This window comes from Xenopus laevis, chromosome 4L (genome assembly GCF_017654675.1).
Source record: "Xenopus laevis strain J_2021 chromosome 4L, Xenopus_laevis_v10.1, whole genome shotgun sequence".
In the NCBI taxonomy this organism is placed as follows: domain Eukaryota; kingdom Metazoa; phylum Chordata; class Amphibia; order Anura; family Pipidae; genus Xenopus; species Xenopus laevis.
The window spans coordinates 22,410,911-22,434,160 of record NC_054377.1 but is presented as its reverse complement, the minus strand read 5'-3'; the positions used below and the strand labels follow the sequence as shown (position 1 = coordinate 22,434,160).

The window sequence follows — 23,250 nt, the reverse complement described above, 5'->3', positions numbered from 1 at the left end:
ATTCTCTGCTGGTGTACTATTGGCAGCTGTGTTCTACTTTTAATACATTCTTCTTCAGGATATTTCCACACATCATCTGTTTAAAACACAGGGAGACCCATTTATCAACAGTCAAATTTCGATTTCATGTGAGTTTTTTTAATTCGAGTTTTTTTCTAAACACATCAGTTAATAATGCTGCTCCAGCAGACTTCTGCACTGCAATCAGCAGTAAAGTCACAAGTCACCTGACTGGGGGCAGCTGGGAAACTGACAACATGTCTAGCCATATGTCAGATTTTAAAATTAAATATAAAAAAATCTGTTTGCTCTTTCGAAAAATGGATTTCAGTGCAGAAGTCTGCTGAAGCAGCACTATTAACTGATGCGTTTTGGAAAAAAACATGTTTTACCATGACAGTATCCCTTTAATAAAAAATTTGAATGGCAAATATCCGATCGAATGGTTCCAACCCAATAATTTGAACCGAATAAGAACCGTATTAGATTTGTATGAATCAAGATTTTCTAGAATGTCAGGCAGGCTATTAACATCTCCAAACGGCTTAATGGACCTCTGCCATTGACTTGTACATGAACTCAGCAGGTTTCAGGTGGCGACTATTCAAATTAGGACTGTTTCCATGTGTGATAAAGCTCACATTAGAATTTACATTCGAATAGGGGGATTAAAATTTGAATGTGTGAATTCAAATTTACTATTCGATCCTTGATAAATATGCCCCATAGGTTTGAAATATCCCCTTTGAGGTTATCGAAAAAACAGGAGTGCAAGTTTTAATGGAAGCATTAGTATTAGTGGATTTGTTGATGCAGGTGGGGTTTTCCTCTTGGAATTTGAGGGTCACTAAGAGTGACTGCAAATGTGTTATAGAATATAGACAGCTCACTAAATTGCCACTGGCAGGGGCAAGTGAAGTGGTAGAGGGTGATGAGACAGATTTTTTTACAGGGAAAGTAGGGGACAGAAGGGTTGGGTGGCTGGTGTTCAGCTAGATTTGCTATTTTGGTTTAAGATGTTGGAGAGGGCAGCTCTGAAATTGTATGAAGCAGGCTGACTTCAGAGCACCCTGGGGCAGCATCTCAAGTACAGGTGAGGGATAGAGAGCTCAGAAGGCAGCTAGTAGTATTGTGGATTGGGTAATGTGTTGCAAGGCCCAACTCTTTGCTAGGGATGGGCTGCACCTCAGTATTGATGGGGAAGATGTTTTGGAGGAACGTTTAAGCTAGGCATCGGGGTGAGAGGAAGCAGTAACTCTGTGGATGTGGTTATGATCTGGACAATCCATCACTTCACAATGGAACAAGATGGAGGAGGGAGTGGATCACTCTGTGAGCCTAATGGGAGGGCAGTGACACGGGTTGGGCGGGTTCGGCTGAGTCCTGCACAATTTTCTCGGGTCACGAGGCGGGTCTCAGTCGAGAACTTCCCCTGTTCCCCCCCCCTGCCGAAATTTATAGACTTGCCCTTGTCCCTGCCCCTTTTTTGATGACACTGCCGGGGTGGGCATGGGTCTATAAATAGAGGGGCAGCAGCGGGCTGGACGGGGATTGGGAGGGGGCAGGTTAGTGTCGAGAAATTCTCAGCCCGCACATCACTAGAGGGCAGAGAGATCATTCCACAAGCTGCACCTGCCCAGCAGTCCTACCAAGCTATGCATTAGGGTTATAAGGAACTTGTATATTAGAAGTCATAGACTGCACTGACACTCTCACTGTCTAAAATTTGGCTCCAGACAACATAAAATGGATGCACATACCTAGTTAATTGCTGTGGTCTAACTGACAAATAAATAACATGTCCAGAGGTATCTCTGTCAGTTAGTCCTGTAACATCCCTCAGATATACCCTCAGAAACACCCAACACTTATTCTGCAAATGTATAATTCATTTAATAATGAGAGGGTTCTCTTTTGACTTCCATTAAAGAATTCATTATATTTCGGACAATTTTCCATTTATTGCTGTATCTTTTCATAAAGCGCAGACGTCTAATCCATACTTCCCTTGAGTGTCACTTACAATAAAATCATTATAATCAGCCAAGCGCACAGAAACCACAAAAGCATCTTACAAAAAACATGTTACAAGATAGATGAGTTAATTCAATAAGTGTACAGGAGAAGATTCCAATCTTCCTTAAGGTAAAGCACTCCTAACCCTTATCCCCACCTCCTCTTTCAACCTCTGGGATACAATAATATGGCATTTCTAAAGCAAGTTTCTCTGTCGTTGTGGAGTGCCTTAGAGCTGTGGGTTCACCCATGAGACAACAGCCTGCAAATTTACTGCATTGCTGAAGAACAATCTAGCATGTAAGGCAGAAGAAACAAGCAAAACATTAAAGCTATCCCATAGGAATATAAAGCTGCCGTATTACACCCAAATGTCAGATAACTACATAGGGATTCTGGGAAATAACAGGTAAGAACACAGTGCAATGTTCTCACTACACTCCATTCTAACAAGAATGAGTATGTGTGTGTTTCTACTTACACTACAAAGTTTATAAAGAAATGCTCAATCCTATCTCAGTTCACAGTTCCCTTGATCTACTGCAGGGGTTCCCAACCTTTTCTACCCGTGAGCTGCATTCAGTTGTAAAGAGAGTTGGGGAGCAACACAAACATGAAAAATGTTCCTGGGGTGCCAAATAAGGATTGTGATTGGTTTTATGCAATCAAAACTTGCCTCCAAGCCTAGAATTAAAAAATAAGCATCTGCTTTGAGACCAATGGGAGCAACAGCCAAGGATTGGTGAACAACATGTTGCTCACGAGCCACTGGTTGGGGATCACTGATCTACAGTCAGAAGTCAGAATAATGTCAGGCCAAAGCTGACATTATAAGCAGGGTGGCATTATAAGTAGGCAATGTTTCACTGAACTGATATAATGTATTGTATATTGTAACTAACCTGGCATTAGTAGCAGTATAAAGGGGGGGGGGTGTAGTGGTTATTGTGCCTGATACTGTGCTTTCAGGAAGAGTTAGCACTTTGTGATGGAACTGCTTTCAGATAAGCTATTGTTTCTCTTACTCAATGTAACTGGAGGAGTCTCAGTGGGACTTGGATTTTTACTATTGAGTGCTATTCTCATATCTACCAGGGAGCTGTTATCTTGTGTCAGGGAGCTGTTACCCTGTTGCATTCCCATTGTTCTGCTGATGGGCTGCTGGGGGGGAGGGGTGATATAACTCCAACTTGCAGCGCAGCAGTAAATAGTGACTGAAGTTTATCAGAGCACAAGTCACATGATTGAGGGTACGTGGGAAATTGACATGTCTAGTCTCATGTCAAATTTCAAAATTAAATATAAAAAAAAAAATATGTTTGCTCTTTTTAAAAAACCGATTACAGTGCAAAAGTCTGCTGGAGCAGCACTATTAACTAATGCATTTTGAAAAAAACATGTTTTCCCATTACAGAATCCCTTTAATCATAATACCAATACTTCAAATGAGTAATAACGGAGCATTCAAAAGAAATAGTTAAGAAAAAAAGGACTTAAAAAAAAGGACTTAAAAAGAAAAAGAACAGATAACGGTATTATGGTTTATATGTTGATAAGAAAAGAAAAACAACGTTAAAGCCTAAAATTAAAATGTTTTAAAGATAAGTAATACATATAATAATATAATAGAGCAGTGACAAGTGAAAACCTGTAGACATGACATGTGCAAAGCATTGGATACAATAAAAGGATGGTAAAAGTTTAAAGAGATGAACAGACATGGTTGAGCAAAAAGAGAAGCATGAGTTAGAAAAATGGATGGAAAAAAAGAAGAAAACAGGACAAAGGGGAAAGATAAAGAGGCACAGAGCAGTTCAAAAATACTGTAGGTTTGAGAAGTTTGCAGGATTTCCAAATAACAGGAAGCCCAAAATTCCATTTAAGAAACTTATGGGGCAAATGCTCAGCAGGCTACAAGAAGAACATCAGGAAGGGAAGCTACACAAATTATATGAGTCAAAGTCAAAGTGTTCTATAGATAAGTATGACGTGGTATGTACAGCCCTGGAAAAAGCCACCATTTAACATGCTGCCTAGCTGGCACGTAGCTGAAGAATGAAGCAAAGGAACGCTCTGCTATTTTGCTGTAAATGTTAATTAAAAATAAGTTGTCTTTATTTCATTTCCTGTAATCCTACCAGAAAGAAAAATTGAGAAAGAAAATATTAAAGCAATGACAGCTCAACATTTTTATTCTGTTTAACATGAAACAGAAAATGATTCTCGGTACACATTATTGAACCCGAGAAACATACCGTAAAATTGATCAATTTGTGGTGTATATATTCAGGGCTATTATGTATTTAGTATAAAGAACTGTCCACAAACCTAAAAACATTTAGGGCATCTAATTTACTAGTGGCAGTCATAAGGATCATGTGCTGCAAAAGCCCTGCTAACTCACCCAAGGCCAATGGTTAATACTCAACGTCTAGTAATATATATTATAGGTATCAGGCACAATTAACCTTCCTAAACGGTAATATAGTAAATGGCCTTTCTCTCTACAAAATGTTGCTCAAAGAACTTTAGGAACTAGAAAGGCAAGTAAGGAGGTTCTGCTGAAATATTCAAGAGGGATTTTTTACAGTGAGAGCAGTGCAGATTTGGAATTCTCTCCATGAATCAGTTGTACAGGCTGATACATTAGATAGCTTTAAGTAGGGGTTGGATGGTTCTTTTAGCAAGTGAGGGAATACAGGGTTATGGAAGATAGCTCATTGTACAAGTTGATCCAGGGACTGGTCCGATTGGCATCTTGGAGTCAGGAAGGAATTTTTCCCCCTTTGAGGTAAATTAGAGAGGCTTCCAATGGTTTTTTTGCCTTTCTCTGGATCAACTAGCAGTTTGGCAGGTTTTAAATAGCTATAAGATGTTTGTCAGAGCCTGACGGCCATAGCTGATAAGAGTCTGGACCAAGGAGGAAGCTCCATCTGGCTCTCCTCACAAGGCTGAACTTGATTTGTGTCTGTTTCCAACCTAACTTACTATGTTACTAGACAACTAGAAATATCAGAAGCAGTGCCCTGTCATATTAGTCCTCCAACTTACCTTACCTGTGCTCAGACTAGGATAAAGAGGGCAAAAATCGCAACTCAAAACACTAAAAGAGAGACATTTATGGTTACAAAGCTGCCTCTGGTAAAATGCCACCTGAGGGAAGGCTTTCACAATCCAGTATTAAGGCCCCCACACACGAGCAGATATAAACTGTCAACAGATTAAGTCGGCAGCTTATTGGGAAGTGTATGGGGCCCTTCGACGGGCTTTCCCGGATTGATATCTGGCCGAAAATCATGCACATGACGAGGGGGTTTAAAAATCCAGTTGGATTGATGACTGCATCGGTTCAATGATTTGGTCCTTCATCTGACCGCCTGTATTCTCCGTATGTATGGCCAGCTTTGCAGAAGTGCCCTGTAAGTATGAACACCTTACAGGACCTTCTGTATAGATTTAATGTGGCCATACAATGCAGATTTAAGATGCTGATGCTGACCAATTTGGCGCTTATCTGCCCATGTAGAGGGACCTCACACAGGCCTCCTCGAGTGATATCTGCCTTAAAATCTGCCAGATATCGATCAGACAGGTCTGAGTTACCCTTCTGATTGAGGGCCGCATTGGCTAGTTTATGTGGTCCTCGTCTTGTTGGCACCTATTCCCTTCATTGTAATGTGATTTTTTTGGCCCTAGTGCCAAGATTAGCTCACCTTTGGTGGCCATATTGATGGAAAGATCCTGTGAGGAGTTATCCTGGTGCTCTAGTGGGGGTGTGACAGGGACGCCTACCGTGTCCGTCTTCTTTGTGCGCTGGATCCTAATGGCTTAAGCGCAGGCTGCTTCCTGGCTTGACACTGCATGGAGCATGACGTCATTGCGCACCGGCACCAAATTCAAATATTTAAAGGGCTCTTGTTTGGAAATTCATTGTCTAACGTAAAGTCTATTTCATAGTTCCAGGTTGCATTTCTTGTGTGTTCCTGATCTCCAGTTGACCCTGCCTGTCCTTGACTTTGTCTAGTTTGCTGCCTGTCCCGACTCTTGCCTTGTTTTGACTACTCTCTTTGATCCTGGTCTGTACTGCGATATTGGTGTGTTTGACCTGGCCTGTGACCCTGCTTTTCCTCCGTCTCCTGTATTTGCACCGCATTGTCTGACTGTTACCAACCCGGCCTGGCTTTCGACTACACGTATTGTTTCTACTACTTCATTCTTGGTTTCATCGCTCATTCAGACCACTCTCTTTGGGCTTCTCACACTAAGACCTGGCGGCATCCAAGTAGTGGAGGGCTAGTCCCAAAGCCAAAGACGGCTGTTATAGGTGGTCCTTGGGGTCTGTTCTGAGTTTGGGACACACTGCGTTACAGATCCAGTTGTTTGGCAACCCCACCAAACAAGCCAATCTTAGAGTGTATGGACACCTTTTGGGATCAGCCCTGGTCTTATAACATTTCTAACTAAAATATGTTCATAACAATTACACTGTCACCAGATTTTTAAGAAAAATCCTTTGTATAGTTCCAGTGTTTTCAATGTATGCTCTGGCCTGTTAACTTGAACATGATCATATCATTTACCAAAAGTAAATACACCTACAATCCATCAACTATTCATCAAGCAGTTTATCACACAATTTTTCCTAAAAAAAACTAAATGGAATGTTTGGGATGTTTAATCATGTTTTTTCCCTATTCTGAACAGAATGCACAAAGTACTCGGGTTATATTATATATGCAAAAATAGCTGTTGTGCTGCTTCCATTTAAATCATAGCCACACATTATTCCTCTTATCTTAAACATTACATTTGCTTTATGCATTCACCCAGAGAAAGTGAATTACTCTCAATTTTTTTACTAGTCCTTATATGGTAACATATATTCCTTATTGCACCTGGGTAGAAAAATGGTACAAAAATGGTACATCTCCAGAACTTCCTGCAGAACGCACTACACAGGAGCTTTTTATAACAAAGTTAGTAGGGGGGGTGTTTCCACGGGACAAAGGCACAGAAATGGGGGCCAGTGTCAACCTTACATGGTGATTATTATTCTTTTAGTTGCAGGGACATGAATCATTTATAGGAAGCAGTTGGAGGCCTCATATAGCAGTTATAATAATTATTTTCTGGCCTCGATATTTTTTTGACCCTTAATTCCAAAGCGATATATCTACAATCTATATGAAACTCCATTCCTCTGATTACTCTAGGTAACCTAAGGATTAATCCCTGAAATTGCAGGATTAAGACAGAGGAGCGTCCTTGACTCTCGGAGTGTAAATTGGTAGCTTAGGCTTAGAACATAACATTAATAACACTTCTTTATACACCACCTGGCTTGTCTGTAATGAATAAGTAATCAGTTATATTTTCATCTGAGTGCCTCAAACCACTTCTATACCATGTATTTATTTATGCCTTCCTACTAGCATGCAAGGCATTCTATAACAAGTTATTAAAAGGAGACAAAGCCACTCAGGACTTTTGTTAACTCTGTTAAAAGCATAACATTTTCCCTCTGGCCAAATGGCCTAAGTGTAAATGGATATTTATAAAGCTGCTGCATGTGGGATTCTGTTGGTTATTAGTTTGAGCTGACACCTCTAGCACTGAGAGCCAATGTGTGTCAGGAGCAAGCTGGAAACTCTCTATGTTTGGCATATGGATTGTTTGCCATGGTCACACTGGGCTTCAAAGGCATCTTTGTCTAGTCTTTAATGACCTTGACAGAAGCCAATTTGCTTTCCATACAGAGATAAATGGGCTTTGAAGGGCAGAATTTTCTGCCATTAAATTACTATGTAATAAAAATGAGGTGGCGTAATGTGCTTTAAAACTAACATGCAATATGATGAAGACTCTAAGAATATTTGCAGTTTCTTTTCTGAGGTTCTTGATCTAATTCCACAGCTTTAATAAACATACCATTCCGAACGTTCTTTGAATTCTTTCCTCTATTAATATGGCTTTGCCTTCCTTCCACACAGTCATTATGAAAGACAGAGTTCCCTTGAGAATTCTCCGCACTGACATTGGACATAGTTATACAAATTCATGGAACATTTTCTTTTTACTTACAAAGAATTCAATTTAGGATCTTTCTTTATAAATATAGTCCTCAAACCACCTTCTGTATACTAAGGTCCAAATTGGAATCTTATATTGAATATACTGTGGTAGAGTGATCAAAGAAATGTGTGAAATGGCGAGTTTTGCCTTAAACGTCTCCATAGTGGACCATGTAAGCTCCAGGGGAGATATCTTCTCTGTTTAAAGGCCTTTGTTGTCTGGCCCTGGAAGCTGTAGTGTTCTGGAAGGAACAGGCAAGTCAGACAATGTATCCCAGTGCTCCAGGTCACATATTGGAGCTCACTTTCCACAGGAAGGCTGTCCTGGGGAAAAGTATTTCATTGTAGTGGAAAGCTTAGGAAGCTAACTCAGAACAGGGTACTGAGCAGGAAGGTTACCTGTCTGTGTTAGGAACCCAAAAAGCCAGATGACTGATCCCCCAAAGACGTATCATGTGTACAGGGGTGACCTGGTAGTACACAAGGGGCCCAGTTTAGTGAGGGAACTCATCAAATCTGATGAATGGATATATTTTTATGCTGAATTGGTCACCCCTGTGTTTAAATAACAGAAGAAAGGGTCTATTGTGGATCCTGCCTGCTTACAATACACACTAACCTGAGATTAATGAAGAAGCATAATTAAATCTTTTCCTCTTGCATTTTTACCTTTTGTTCCGTGTACGGTATGCTTTTTGTGCCAATACACTTTATCATCTCTGTTTTGCCTGTGCTTTGCTAAAGAGTGCAACTATAACTTTACATCTGAAGCTGAAACCGAAGGGGAAACTTGGAGTAATTGAATTCTATAAATTATGCGTTTATTTTGCATAATTACCGTCGGACAGCTATTTATTTATAATGGTGGGGCAGGTTGCAAAAAAACAGACTAGCTCCAGAATGCAGTGGAAAGACCTGCTCATTTACCTTGTATTCAGCAGCACTGTATTTATGAAGGGTGGGCTGGAGGTGGCCCTTGGACACACAAGAGGCAACACCAATGGGCACGAGATACTACAGTGTAGCTGTGTACTTACTGCTTGCCTATATCAAGCATGAAGTACAAAGAGTGTCATTGCATATTCTCATCTAGTATAGAGCGCAACTGATCCCATAGGTGCAAGTGAATGGTTCACAATTTTCCACCAATGGGATTTGTAAGTGAGCCAACATAACTTGCAGAATAGCTGCTTGTGGCCTGCACTTTACCTAATGCTACATCTACATACAGAACTAAATCCCTGCTATTTGTTAAGTTTGTGTGCTAATATCCTTAGAGAACAGTTTGCAAAACCAATACAAAGTTAACTAAATTGCATCTGCTCCATTATCCTTGATGAAATATTACATATTTGCAGACCAAAAAAGAAGACAGGAACTCTCTAGCTGGTTATGCTTGTAAAAGTCTATCATGCTAAAGCGTTGCAATACGGAAATTGGTTTAGGAACAGGTACCCATACTATTTTAACAACTACTCTTGTAAGAAAAAAGTTGTCTATGTTAGGGTATATGCCAGTGCCTTTAAAGGAATCATGTGAATCCACCCTGAAAATCATGGCAACACATTTGGGTTAAAGACTTGACATTCAGCTAAAGTTGTATATTGTGGGCGCAATGAGCATATTTGGTAACTGGGTACAATGAATGTCTCATTTGTAGCAATGGACATGGTCACTTCCATACATAGATACAGGCATGGAAACGCTTGCCTTGAATGCTAGGGAACCAAGGTTTTCTGGATTAAAGGAGAAGGAATACCATTTTACAATTGGGGTCCCAAAAGTGACTACTTTCCCTTAACTGACACCGGGCTGGTGCTCCTATCAGCACAAAACTGCACCGGCCCAGGGTTCCTCTAGCGAGCACCACGGAGCTATCCACTTCCTGTTTCTTCGGTTTTCAAATTTCCCAGGGCAGACTCATTCACAGTAGAGCGAATTATCTGGCTTTTTCGTTTAAGTTCGGCTTTTCGCTCTACTGCACATGCTCAGCCATGAGAAGACCAGGGTGTCAGGTAAGTAAAAGTAGTCACTTGGAAGGGGTGCCTAATTTTTGGCACCCCCATGTGTAAAATGGTATTTCTTCTCCTTTAAGGATCTTACTGTAACTTGCAAGATCATTTTTTTAAGGCTACTAAATTACATTAAAACAAAGAAATGTTTTGCCTCCACCATGCCTTTATACTGGATTTGTTACCAACAAATTACTCTTACCATCAAATTGCTAACATAAAACACATATAAAATTCCAAATAGACCCAAGGCATATTCTTTGTACATTCTTTGACATTAATGGCCTTTGTACAGAACATTATTTTAAAATGAAACAAGTGCTAAAACTTGGCACCAAAGGAGTAATTTATGATTCCCCCGGGCTGAAGTGCAAGAGCATGCCCCTCATTCCAGCAACACTTCTGCCCCGGGTTATAGCTGCAATGTGCACCTTGCACCAAATAAAAAATCCAGCATGAGAAGCACAGTGCAGAGTAAGAGGGAGCAGAGTCATAGGGCAAACAGCAAGGACCCCAATGTGGTCTGCTGCTTTGGAGCAGGAGAGGGTTGCCCACGTGCCTCCCTCACTTAAACAGATGCAGAAAGAGCTCTATTTCATTAGGTCACACGCAATAACCTTATGATAATCTTTGTGCCCCGCAAAGAAGTGTAAAGACCTGTGTCCATTCTTCACATGTCCCATGCAATGTGCAAATATGCTCAATTGCATTATTTTTCTTTTTTTTGCTCATTGCACAATGGGGGCATTGTTAATGACCCCTTTATTTATAAAGAATAGGTTAACTAACTAGGATTTAGACTATGGCGCATGGGGCACTTTAAGTACAGTGTTGTTAGCAGTGTCGGCCTGACACACCAGGGGCCCCACCAAAAACCCTTAGGCCAGAGGCCCACCCAAAAACCTTTAGACCAGGGGCCTACTCTAAGTATTATTTTCTTCCTTTACTTACTCAACCTCTATTCCCCTATTCTCTTTTCTTTACATACTATAACCTATTATTCCATCTATTTAGCCTCTTTGTTTTCATAGAAATAGAGAATGGCCATGAAATAAGCCATTGGGCCCACTGACACCTTGGCCCACCAGGAGTTTTCCTGGTATCCCGGTGGGCCAGTCCGACACTGGTTGTTAGGTAGCCCAAAAATGCAGCACCGTTTGATAGATGCGAGCTGCATGGCAGTGCTACCTAGACTTTAAGAAGCCTGAAACAGCCCCATGTGCTAATGCCCTTAACAGCATTTGGCCTATCAGTATTTATACGTAAATTGTCTGTTGCCAAGAATGAACCCGATTTTTACATAATAGAAATATTTTAGTGAATGCCACTAACCTGTATGCATTTAGGGATGTCAGAAACGGCACTCGCTCCTCCTATTTGTATTTATTCACTGCAATATGCACTACATATATGATGCGGCATCTTTATTCTCACAAAGCCCTTCCCTGCAACGCCAACATAAATTCCATAGAAAATAAAGCTGTTGTGTTGTGTTCCCGGCGGCACTGTAAATATGTAAGTGGAAACGGCGGCGCATCTCTTATTTGCAAATTGAATCCGAAGAATTGTTTTCTCCAAGAGATAAACAAAAGTTGCTGATTTGCCTGGATCCACTCCTCAGAACATAAGGCAAAGCTGCTTCATTACAGTGGTAAAAAAAAACGAATAAACCAATTATTTTAAGAGATATTAAATCTTTCGGCTGAAGATATATTGTGCTGATTATATGATTTAATTAGATTGGAACAGTCACACAGGGATAGGGAAATCAAGAGTACGGTAAGGAAAATTCTAAGCTTCTGTTCTTAAAGTCACATGCTACAGTGCATGCAAGATAAAAAAAAAAAATACAACCCAAATGAAAGGAAAGCTACAACAGCCATTTGTATACTGAAAAATCGCAAAATATCGGGTGGAGGCATCTAGTTTTCTCCAATGCACAAGAGTAAGAGAACTAAGGGGTGGAAGAGCACCCCCATTGGGCTTGTTTTTTTCACCTTAGACACTGCCTAGGTCGGAGCTCATAAATTACCTCTATCATCTTTAAAACTCCTACAGTCTATGCCAAGACTCTACGGGTGAGGGTCCACCAGGGCTGGACTGAGAATTAAAATAGGCCCTGGCATTTCAGGTACACAGAGGCCCAATCAGCCCACACAGAGGCCCAAACAGCCCACTAAATACTGACTTTCTATGGGACCTTATAGCAGCCCCTCTGGCATTTGCCAGAACCCACAGATTGCCAGTCCGGGCCTGGGGTCCACTATTAGTGATGTGTGAGCTGAGATTTGTCCAACCATTGTTGGTTAGGGTTGGGTGCAAGTCGAATTGGGGAAGAACACTCCTTCATTGCTCCCAAAGATTCCCTGTCTTTGAAACGGAGGCATGTACAGAAGTAGCGTATAAACCAAGAAGATGCGGGTATGGGTTGGGCACTGGTCCTACAAAGGCAACATTTTGTGGGTTAGAGAAGGGTGCAGGTTATGGTTTTGTGGATTGAGTTTTTCCTGACCTGCACATCACTATCCTCCATCATTAATGGTGAAGCATTTCCTCTAGTGACATCCCCCCCCCCCAAAAAAAAGCAAGAAACTTTTTCCCATCCAACACCAGAATGTTTGCTAATTTAGGAGGGCAGCTCTTACCAGCTCTATCTTCAGCTGGAACATGTCTAAGGATAGTCATGGTATGTTTAATTCCTATGTTGCCTTTCTCTTTATCCAATAGATATTAAGGGAGGTGTACAACCATTGACCTATTTCCCCAGGTTTTATGAAGTTACCAACTTTCCAAGGTCATCTGCAGAGTGGGCACCAAATACCAGACTACAATCATGAACATGAATTAAAAATTAGAAAACATCTGAATCAACACAACAACCCCCATCCCCAAAATAGAATAAATAAATGAATTTCAGCGTTGTAAGTCAATTCATAGATACCCACTTATCAGCGTTCAAGAACATATCATTGTAGATCATATGGGTTCTGATATATATTTTGCAAAGTTTGCTTCTGGCCTAGTAACTCACAGCAACCAGTCAAATTTGTTCTTAAACAGGGGACCGGCGAATGCTATTTGCTCATTGGCTGCTGGGGTAACTAGACCATTGAACAAAATACGAGACTTTTACTGCATAGTTTTCAGAATAAGAAATATAAATCTTCATTATCACCTCACATGAGGCAAATGTGGCAAAGTAGGGCAGTTCTCCAATATACAGTCAAATGTCACTCAATACATACCGTGATGCAAGAAAATAAGACTCTGTATATTTAGGTGTTTAAGATTTTAGTAGAATAATAAGATATGCGACGTGGTGAAAATGCCATGATGTCTCAGTGCATTAAAGCCCAGGGGGGCTTGTTAAAATGTAAATATTGGCTACGGAAAAATGTGTATGTGCAACGAGGATAGGAGCGTCGAGTAGACTGATGTGAACAAGAAATGGACTAAATTATAACTTGCAAGTTAAATTACAGGTACAAAAAGAAAGCGACAGGAGGAAAAAGATAAGTGAGGATGGTAGGCTGGAAGGAATGAATTATCAGCAGTCGATCAGCAGGAATATCCAGAGCTTTTGGTGTAACACTGCAGCGATGTGCAAGATTTTCAACATTTCTCCCTCTCTGATAATAACAAATGATTTTAGAGGAAGCTTCATATGTAAAATCGGGAACTAGAAAGGGGTTATATTAACATTCTTGAAGTTCCCTCCAAACTGCCGCTATTAAGTACAATAAGGGGCAGATTTATTATGTGATGGCGGAATAATTAACCACACATAACTAGGCTTAGTCCGTGTAAAAAACTGCGTTCTTTTTTATGCGTTTTTTTTTTCTTATCGTGACCTCGGCTGGAACTTACTTACAAAGGTCTGCAGCAATGTAAAATAATGGAGGCAAATCTGGCGTTCCCATGGCGTAAAAAATAAAACACATCTTGCTAAACACGCCATTTATTTTACACCGTTTTTTACACTGTTTTTTTCTGGCGAATTTTGTTTTACACAGCATAATAATTATGTCCCCTGTAGCTAATAGAAGTGCTGATACCAAGCAGTAAGACTTACTCAGTTACCTCCCATCCATAAACTAAAGGTGCTGGGAATTAACATATTTAACATCAATGAATGACGGGTATTAGTGATGCGTGGGTGCTCCAAAACCCGCAGATCAGGTGGCTTTGGGTCAAAAGGGGGGACTTTACAAACCATCTCAGTTCCTGCCCCTTAAAGGAGAAACAAACCCTTTACCAAAAAAACCCTACCACCCTAACCCCACGTAGACTCCTTTCCCTCCTCCCTGCCAGCCTAGCTTTCCCCTCTGGGTAAATATCCCTAACTTTTTACTTACCCTTCTTTGCAGATTCAGGGATCACAGTTCACGGCAGCCATCTTTCAGGTCTTCGGTAAGCTGAGACCGGCGAATGCAGCGCATGCGCAGCTGGAGCAATTTACCGGTTTGCGACAACTGCGCATGTGCCGAAATGGACAGAAATTGCCGAAGCACCGGAAGAAGACACGAAGACACGGAAGATGGCTGTGGTGAACTCCGATGCTGTGATTAGGTTTGCCACCTTTTCTCCAAAAAAAAAACCAGCCTTCCTATATATTTACTAAATTTCCCGATTAATAACCTTGGGACCAGCCATAATTTTTACTGGCCAGGCCGGTAAAATAACCGGCCAGGTGGCAACCCTAGCTGTGACTCTGCAAGGAGGGGTAAGTAAAGAGTTTGGGGCATTTGCCCGGGGGCCAGCTAGGCTAGGGGGGAGGATGGAGGGGGGTCTACCTGGGGTGGGTGATTGTTTGGCCCACTCCCACACAGTGATGTCACCTTTAGTTTGGGACCCAGGAAAATTAAAGGAATTTGGCTTGGTCTGGGGCCAGATCTCACCAGCACATCACTAGTTTGTGGTTAGGCTTTAATTTTTATCTAAAGAAGTCAGAGTCAAGAGTTCCTTTAAATCTGTATTTCATAGACTGGCAATCATAAGATTGGCTTTGTGTTAGTTGTAGCTATGGTTTGGCATTTTCAAACTGTGGGGCAATGGAGGTACTGTATGTGATCGACAAATCTATAATTCTAGTGCCTCTGTGCCGGCAAAACAGATTTTATGGTATACTGGCACTAAAAGGCTTTAATACACTGGGATAACTACAGCAGAACATGGGGTGTAACTGCACCCAGGCTCACCCCCTCATGGGGCCCAGCAGTGGCAGATGGTGCGTAGCGTGGGGAGGAGGTGTTGCTTGCAAATTTTGCTGCCGGCCCAATGGGTGTATAGTTCTACTACTGGTAAATTAATCGGTGACAGGTTGAAGCCCCGGTGCAAATCTTACCTGTTTCCTAAGATGGGTTCACCGGTTGCACCCAGCGCAGAGTAATCCATTCCGTAAAAATGTAAACCCAGCAGGATTTTCTTTCTCCATTTGGATTCAGGATCCAGAAGCTGGACACATGCTTGTACCCAGGAGATAGGTGAATTAGGGCCAGGTCTGCATGAAGTGAGAAAACAATAGTATTAGTTAACTAAGATAAATGACCCACTTACATTCATATCAGTTATCAGTAGCGATCCTAGAGGAGTGACGCGCAGCCGGGCCCCGCCCCCTCCGTACGGCTTCATTTGGCCGCATTTGTTAGTGGGCACGGACGGGGGGCCCTGAGGGGGTGCGGGCCGTGGCCCGCTCGTACCCCCCAGTAGTTCCGCCACTGTCAGTTATGTAATGGTTTTTAACATTATCATTTATGCAGGAGTATTTTTATAACTCATTGGCTGGTGAGTAAACCATAGCAACCAACTAGCCTTAAAGGGGATGTTCACCTTCCAAACAATTTTTGGTTGTTTTCATATTGTTCACCAGAAATAGACTTTTTGTTTTCCTTTTTTATTTAATTTAATTTTACCATTTTTCCACTGGTGTTTGAGTCTTGAGACTCAGTGATCCAGGTGAAGATTCTGAACTGTTAGGGCAGAGACACACGTTCATATTCGGTGAGATTTAGATCTTAGGGGCAACTAATCTCCCTGAACTGCCTTCCTGCTGGCTAGAATCTAAATCGTCAGCGGGATTGCACTCAGATCGCTTCGTTTTTTTTTTCTAGAACCTATCTTTTTTTTCTTTTTCAGATTTGAAATATTTTATTTGGTTTTCAGAACTTGTTATCAATCAGCCTAAAGCTTGACATAAAATAGTTGATAAAAGCTGCCGACTTCGCTCCTCCAGACCGAGTCATGGCAATTCATCTGCCAGTGTTTGGGGTGCACAAGAACCCATATGAGGTTTGGAAATCCTGTCGGCTGAGGACGGCATCTATACGATGATGCGTTCCCTGTAGTCCTGCAGTATAATCCAATCTCTGATCCCCCACCCTGGCCAACAATCAACCATTGAGCAGGTGGCCAGATATATATTTATTGAGCAACACAGCCAATCTATGGCCAGCTCAAGTCTCAACACTAATCTGCAAAATCTCATAAATACTGTAAGCAGTCCCTTTAGGCTAGGGCAGATGCTATGGATTCTATTCAGGCAGAGAATCCGCTGCCCAGCTGCTCCCCATCTCTTTCTGTAGGCAAGACGGATTTCAGTGCAAAATGCAAAACGTTGCATTTCCCGTCTGCCTGCACCTGAGCAGAGACAATGCTGCAGTGCAGGCAGGCAAGAGCAGAGGAGCAGCAGATCCACAATCATCTGGCCCTAGCCTAACTGGAAGATATTGCCTCATTTTGGCACCTAAATCCGTTGCATCTGCCTGTACCCGATCAGAGACAAGGCTTCCGAGTGCAGACAGGCAAGAGCAGAGGTGCAGCAGGGGAGAAGGGCAGTGTATCCTCGGCCTGCATTTTTCCGCAGGACGAGATCTGCAATCTTCTGGCCAGTGGCTTTACTAGATTATACTGGGCCCCACAGCAAATTAATTTTAGGGCCCCCAACATATCCAGAGGTTGTCCTGTTTTAACAATGTATCTTGAAACTGCTCGTTAATTAGGGACCCTATACCTCCTGGGCCCCCCTGCAGCCGCAGGGTCTGCTTCCTCTTTAGTTACGCCCTTGCTTCTAGCCCTAGCCTTACAGATGCTGTAGCTGCAATGAATGTTAAAATAACACACTGTCCAATTAATATTTTAGGACCACGCTTTTCCTTTTAACATAGAAAATCCACTTGGATTTATCTCTGAAACAGAGAACCTTTCATCAAGTTAAATCCTATTTATATGGCCAGTCCTCGGCACTAGAAATCTTTGGCTTTCGGCCAATGCAAAATCACATAAAATATGATTTATGATGACGATCTTGATATGTAACACAATGTTATACCGACTCAGCGCAAGATCTGGGAATTCCTAATTAGAAATAGCCATTTCTGTTCCTGACCTTACAAAGCTAAAAGCTGACAACGCCAACACATTTAATAAATGTTGGGTAATAACCTTGCTGTAATACTTCGGTTACACAATTTGAAAATATATTTTGTTCACGCTGCAAATCTTGTTAGTGGCTTCAGAACATTTTTATTGGCGGGATGTCGGGAACATCATCCCTGTCACCACGAACAACATTTACCGTAAAATTTTAATTTTCCATTACAGATGGCCTTATTGAGATATTTGGCACACAAAAAAAAGACGACTCGTTTCGATAGGGTGTATCAGGATGCGCCAGATGCTTTATTTATTTCTGCTCTATCTGTACCTGTGATATTAGTCAAAAGCAGCTACCCAATTAAACATGCTGATTGTGGTATTGGAATGAATGTACACGTCCAGCACCTCGTGAAAATTTAGAGCACCAGCTGCGGTTTCATGATGGGATCATGAAATGAGGACCCACAAGATGCTGTAAGAGAGAGCAAGAGCACGGCAATCTGTGCTGAGCCGACTCCATTCCTGAGGGTGCAGATATGCTGTCCATCACAGAGTGAATGGGCATGAACTGTGCAGACGCCCTGCTGTGCCTTGGAATAATGAAGAAAGTAAGGCAGGTCCCAGGTCTGTGCAAGCTCTCGATTCGGTGTCAATCATCCTCTGGCCTGATTGTGTTTTATGGCACCCCGAAGTATCGCATTTCTAGGTGGGTTATTCCGTTACTAAATTACAGGACAGTTGCTAAGGTTTTCTCTTGCAAGTTTCACAGCAATACAGCCATCTTTTTTTCTCTGTATTATGCCTTTCTTCCCTCTCTCTCTGTCCTCTGGCAAGAGAGCAGCACAGTGGGCTTTCAATCAGAGGGGTATGTTGTATTTAGATCACAAGAAAAGAACTGATATATTAAAAAAATTCAAGAGCTCCATAAAAGCAGTAATATTACATTCCTGATGGCTTGCCCTAAAAATAAAACTTAAAAACCACGTCACGTTAGATGATACAGGTATGGGATCCAGTATCAAGAAACTAGGGGGTATATTTATCAAAGAGTGAAGTTAATAGTGAAATTCCGCCACTCTCCATTCATTTCTATGGGATTTTTATAGGCGTATTTATCAAAGGGTGAACTTTCACCCATTGATAAATACACCTTTCAAAATCCCATAGAAATGAATTGAGAGCTACGGAATTTCACTCTAGTGGCGGAACTTCACTCTTTGATAAATTTACCCCTAGGGATGCACCGAATCCATTGTTTCGGTTTGGGATTCAGCCTTTTTCAGCAGGATTCGGATTCGCCTGAATCCTTCTGCCCGGGCGAACGGAATCCGAATTTGCATATGCAAATTAGGGAGGGGAGGGAAATCTCATGACTTTTTGTCACAAAACAAGGAAGTAAAAAATGTTTTCCCCTTCCCACCCCTAATTTGCATATGCAAATTAGTATTCGGATTCGGTTCGGTATCCGGCCGCATCTTTTCTCTAAGAATTTGGGGGTTCGGCCGAATCCAAAATAGTGGATTCGGTGCATCCCTACAAGAAACCGTTTTTTCCATCAGGCTCCGAATTATGGGAAGGCTATCTCCCATAGAGCCCATTATAAGACAATAATTCTTTTAATGAAAAATTATTTAATTTTTCTCTGTAATAATAATAATACCTGGTACTAGATGGTAACTAAGCTGCATGAATACTGGTGTCAAACAATCCTATGGGTTTTATTTAATGTTTAAGTAATTATTAGCATTTAAGGTACTGTTTGTTGATCCAAATCATGAAAAAATTCTATATCTAGAAAACCCCATTCATTTGGGATTGACTTTATTGACTTCAAAGGTCGGATTTTAGAGTTTTGTAGACTTCGAATGATCTCTAATAGAAAAAACTCAAGTTCTGGGTTAATGACCTGAAATCAGGCAAACGTCAGACAAAACCCTCCTAAAAAAACTGGAACATCGTGAAGGCTATTAACATCTTCCAATGGTTCAAGGGACCTCTGTCATTAACTTCGACATGACCTCGCCAGGTTTTAGATGGTGTATTTTCAGATTCGAGCTATTTCCATGGTCGGGGTATAATAAATCTTGAAAAATTCGAAAACTCAAATTTTCATGGAAAACACAACTCAATCCTTAATAAATCTGCATCTATATATGCAGAAGAAATGACAAGACAATTAAAAATGACTTTTACAAGTCACCAGCATCCTAAGGAAAAATGAATGAATTCAAAATAGAGTGGCAGATTTATGAACGATTAAACTGGAGAAATTCATTGGGATTCCCAGCTGCATAACCTTGTTTCCCATTTGTCAAAACTTTCCTGACAATCTGTAACCAATTGACACAGTTATGAAAGCTGACAGATACGTTAATGTGTCTGAATGTGTTCAATTGCTTTAAATAACGGAAAGCATTGATGTCATTTGGGGACACAAAGCTTATATAGGGATGTGCAGTACGTATATTTCTCTGTTAAGGAAACACCAAAGGGGTGAGCCATGCCATAACTCAGTGATCCCCAACCAGTAAATCAAGAGCAACATGTTGCTCCCCAACCCCTTGGTTGATGCTCCCAGTTGGCCTCAAAGCAGGTGCTTATTTTTGAATTCCTTACTTGGGGGCAACTTTTAAAGGAGATGGAAAGGCAAACGATAAATAGGCCTCTAATCAAAGTGTTGTGGACAAAGAACTTACTTAGAGTTTTCAAAGTTTTCTCCCTGGTCTAATCTGGAAGCAGTTGCGCTCATAGGAAGACTGAAGCATGGCTTTACACAGTCTTCTACTTTCCTGCTGCCCGAGGCAGCCTTGAGGCGCATAGGGTAATTTATATCCACTGTGCATGTTCTGTGGGCGCTGCCTTTCTCCTATTCATGATGACGCGCATGCTAATCTGAATATACGCGCATCATCATTGACCTGTAATATACATTGGTGGCCAGTGGCCCCTTTAATGAACATTGCCCCTGCAACATTTGCCCCTGTCAATATTGATTGGTGATCAGTGGAATATACATACTGAAGGAGCGCTCCTAGTTTTTGTGCACGTTCGTGATGATCGTTCTCTTCACACTGGCACTGTTCCCTAATGAGCACTACGTCAGTAGTGACGCGCTCCTGGGGTCAATGAATTTTTTTAAAGGAGAAGGAAGCTTTCGTTACCTTACCAAGATGGCGCCTGCCTGAATAAATAAGCGATTGTAACAAGGACATGGAATCTACATGATTAGAAAGGACTATGTGGCTTGCTACCTTAGCAAATTTGAGGGCAGAGGCGGGCCAGGCTGGCTGGGCGCCCTAGGCAACCCAGCATGCCAGCTCGCCCCGTCCTTCCCCTGTAGCTTGATGTGTGCCGACGCTGGCGCACGCCTGAACGCTGATGCTGGTGTGGGCATGCGCAACGACGCTGGTGTGGGCATGCGCAACGACGCTGGTGTGCGCATGTGCGACGACACGATTGTGTGCATGCACGTCAACGATGGCACGCATAAGTGCTGTTAGAGGAGCGCAGCCAGGTCTAGGGGTAGGCAGAAGAGGTAGCTGCCCAGCGCCACTCAATCATTGCGCCCTAGGCAGCTGCCTCTTCTGCCTACCCCTAGTTCAGGCCCTGTTTGAGGGTCTTGGGGGGTACATTACAGATAAATAGGTATTTATTTTTCCTTCCTTCTCTTTTAATTGCATAAAAACCAGATGTACTGCCAAGCAGATCCTCCTGTAGGCTGCCAGTCCACATAGGGGCGACCAGTAATTAATTACAGTTTATAATTGGCACCACTAGGAACTTTTTGCATGCTTGTTTTGCTCTCAGACTTTTTTTAACATTTGAATGTGGTTCACGAGTAAAAAAGATTGGGGATCTCTGTCCTAAGGGAAATAAGGTTTTTCAATTGGTTCAAGTGTATAATGCAGTGTCCTGTTCCCTAGCTGCCCAAAAGGAATTGTCATATGCTAGGCTCTTGGTGCTGAATTGGAAGTGCTTAGGGTTCAGAGACCAAAGAGGGCCTCACTGCTGAATTGGGTCTGGGACTAAAGGTGGCCATACGCGTAAATATATGCTCGTTAGGCGATGTTGCCAAACAAGGGGATCTCTCTGCGATATGCCCACATTGAGGTGGGCAATATCGGGATGATCCATCGTTGGCCCTAGGGCCCAATGATCAGATCAGAATGGAGGCCATACGGACGGTCGGATTCCGGGATGACATCAACGAACAGATGCGGCAACGGTCCAATAGGATTTTTAACCCTGCCTGATTGACATCTGGCTGACTTTCAGCCAACTGCCGACAGGTTTTATCGGAAGAAGGAAGCAAATGTCAAGCTTGACAAAAGGGACCATCCCCGAAACGTTGCATCGTGTGCAAATAAATATACGCAAGGGTTTCCCTGCTTGAACATGCTGTGAGTGCCATTTGCTTCCTTCTTTCGTTGTATGAGGAGGGTGCCGATCCTTCCAAGCAATTGAGCACCTGGCGGATCTTTAGAAGGCCTGGGTGTGCGAGTTTGCCATAATTCCTTGGACAGGTTTTATCGGCCCATGTATGGCCAGCTTAAGACACTGTAAATGGGGATTTCTTCAGTGATAACAGTGATAAGAGCCCCATCTGGGAGAGTTAGTGGAAAGGGACCCAGGTTCACATTCTTCTCCAAAGAATAGCCCTAAGGACCCAGAACCCGCATTCTTACCCGCTTGGACCCGCTAGCCGACCTGGACCCGCTGACCATTAAGAATCAGGAAGTGCTGTCATTGTAAACCGGAAGTGACATAATCGGAAGTAGATGTGATCAGAAAAAAGGATTAAAACAGGAAGTGGTGCCATTGTAAACCGGAAGTGACATCATCGGAAGTAGACATGATCAGAAAAAGGAGTATATATCGATATTGAGAAGACCCGCGACACCGCCAACCCGCGTCTATACCTACACCTGCAACTTCTACCTGCAACCCGCCTATAACTGACGAGTCTTATGTCAGTTCCATAAATATTATAAAAAGGATCCTATTGAAAAGATCAGTTATAGAAGTATCTGTACTTCTGTTGTACTAGCAATATTGACTCCTTTATTAAAGCAATAGTAACACCAACAATGAATGTGAAAAAAAAAATGAAAATGAAAAAGTGAAAAAGAAAGTAATGAAAACATAATATATCTGCAGTAGTAAAACTGGTGTCCTTGCTTCAGAAAGACTACTATAGTTTATATAAATAAGCTGTTGTGTAGCCATGGAGGATAAAAGGCACAAAATACAAAGCAAATAACAGATAAGCTCTATAGTAAACAATAGGGTTCTTCAGAATTTATCTGTAATCTACTGTGTGCCCTGTGCTTTAGGGTAAGGACACACGAGGAGATTCAGGGAGATTTTGTCGCCTGGCTACTAATCTCCTTGTCTTTTGAGCAACTATCTCCCTGAACTGCCTCAGCGTTTTTCCCCATAGGCTACAATGAAAAGTTGCCTGCGTTAATGCACACACGGCGATGCGTTTTCAATAGTTGCCCAAAGTTGCCTCAGTGAGGCAATTTCAGGCAACTATTGAAAACGCATCGCTGTGTGTGCATTAACGCAGGCAACTTTTCATTGTAACCTATGGGGAAAAACGCTGAGGCAGTTCAGGGAGATAGTTGCTCAAAAGACGAGCCGATTAGTAGCCAGGCGACAAAATCTCCCTGAATCTCCTCGTGTGTCCTTACCCTTACCAGAGGAAGGCAACAGTACATTATATTGCCATTCATTTTTTGGTGCTACTGTTACTTTAAACAGGGGGTTGCTAATTA

At 42.0% G+C, this 23,250-nt stretch overlaps 1 protein-coding gene across 2 annotated transcripts in view; it reads right to left on the bottom strand.

Annotated features, from left to right (window-relative positions):
* chid1.L (chitinase domain containing 1 L homeolog) overlaps window positions 1–23,250 on the bottom strand; it is a 207,742-nt gene that overhangs the window by 81,704 nt on the left and 102,788 nt on the right. For both annotated transcript variants that reach the window (XM_018256826.2, NM_001094061.1), the window contains 1 exon segment: window positions 15,444–15,599. In XM_018256826.2, the coding sequence (XP_018112315.1) occupies window positions 15,444–15,599 (156 nt within the window).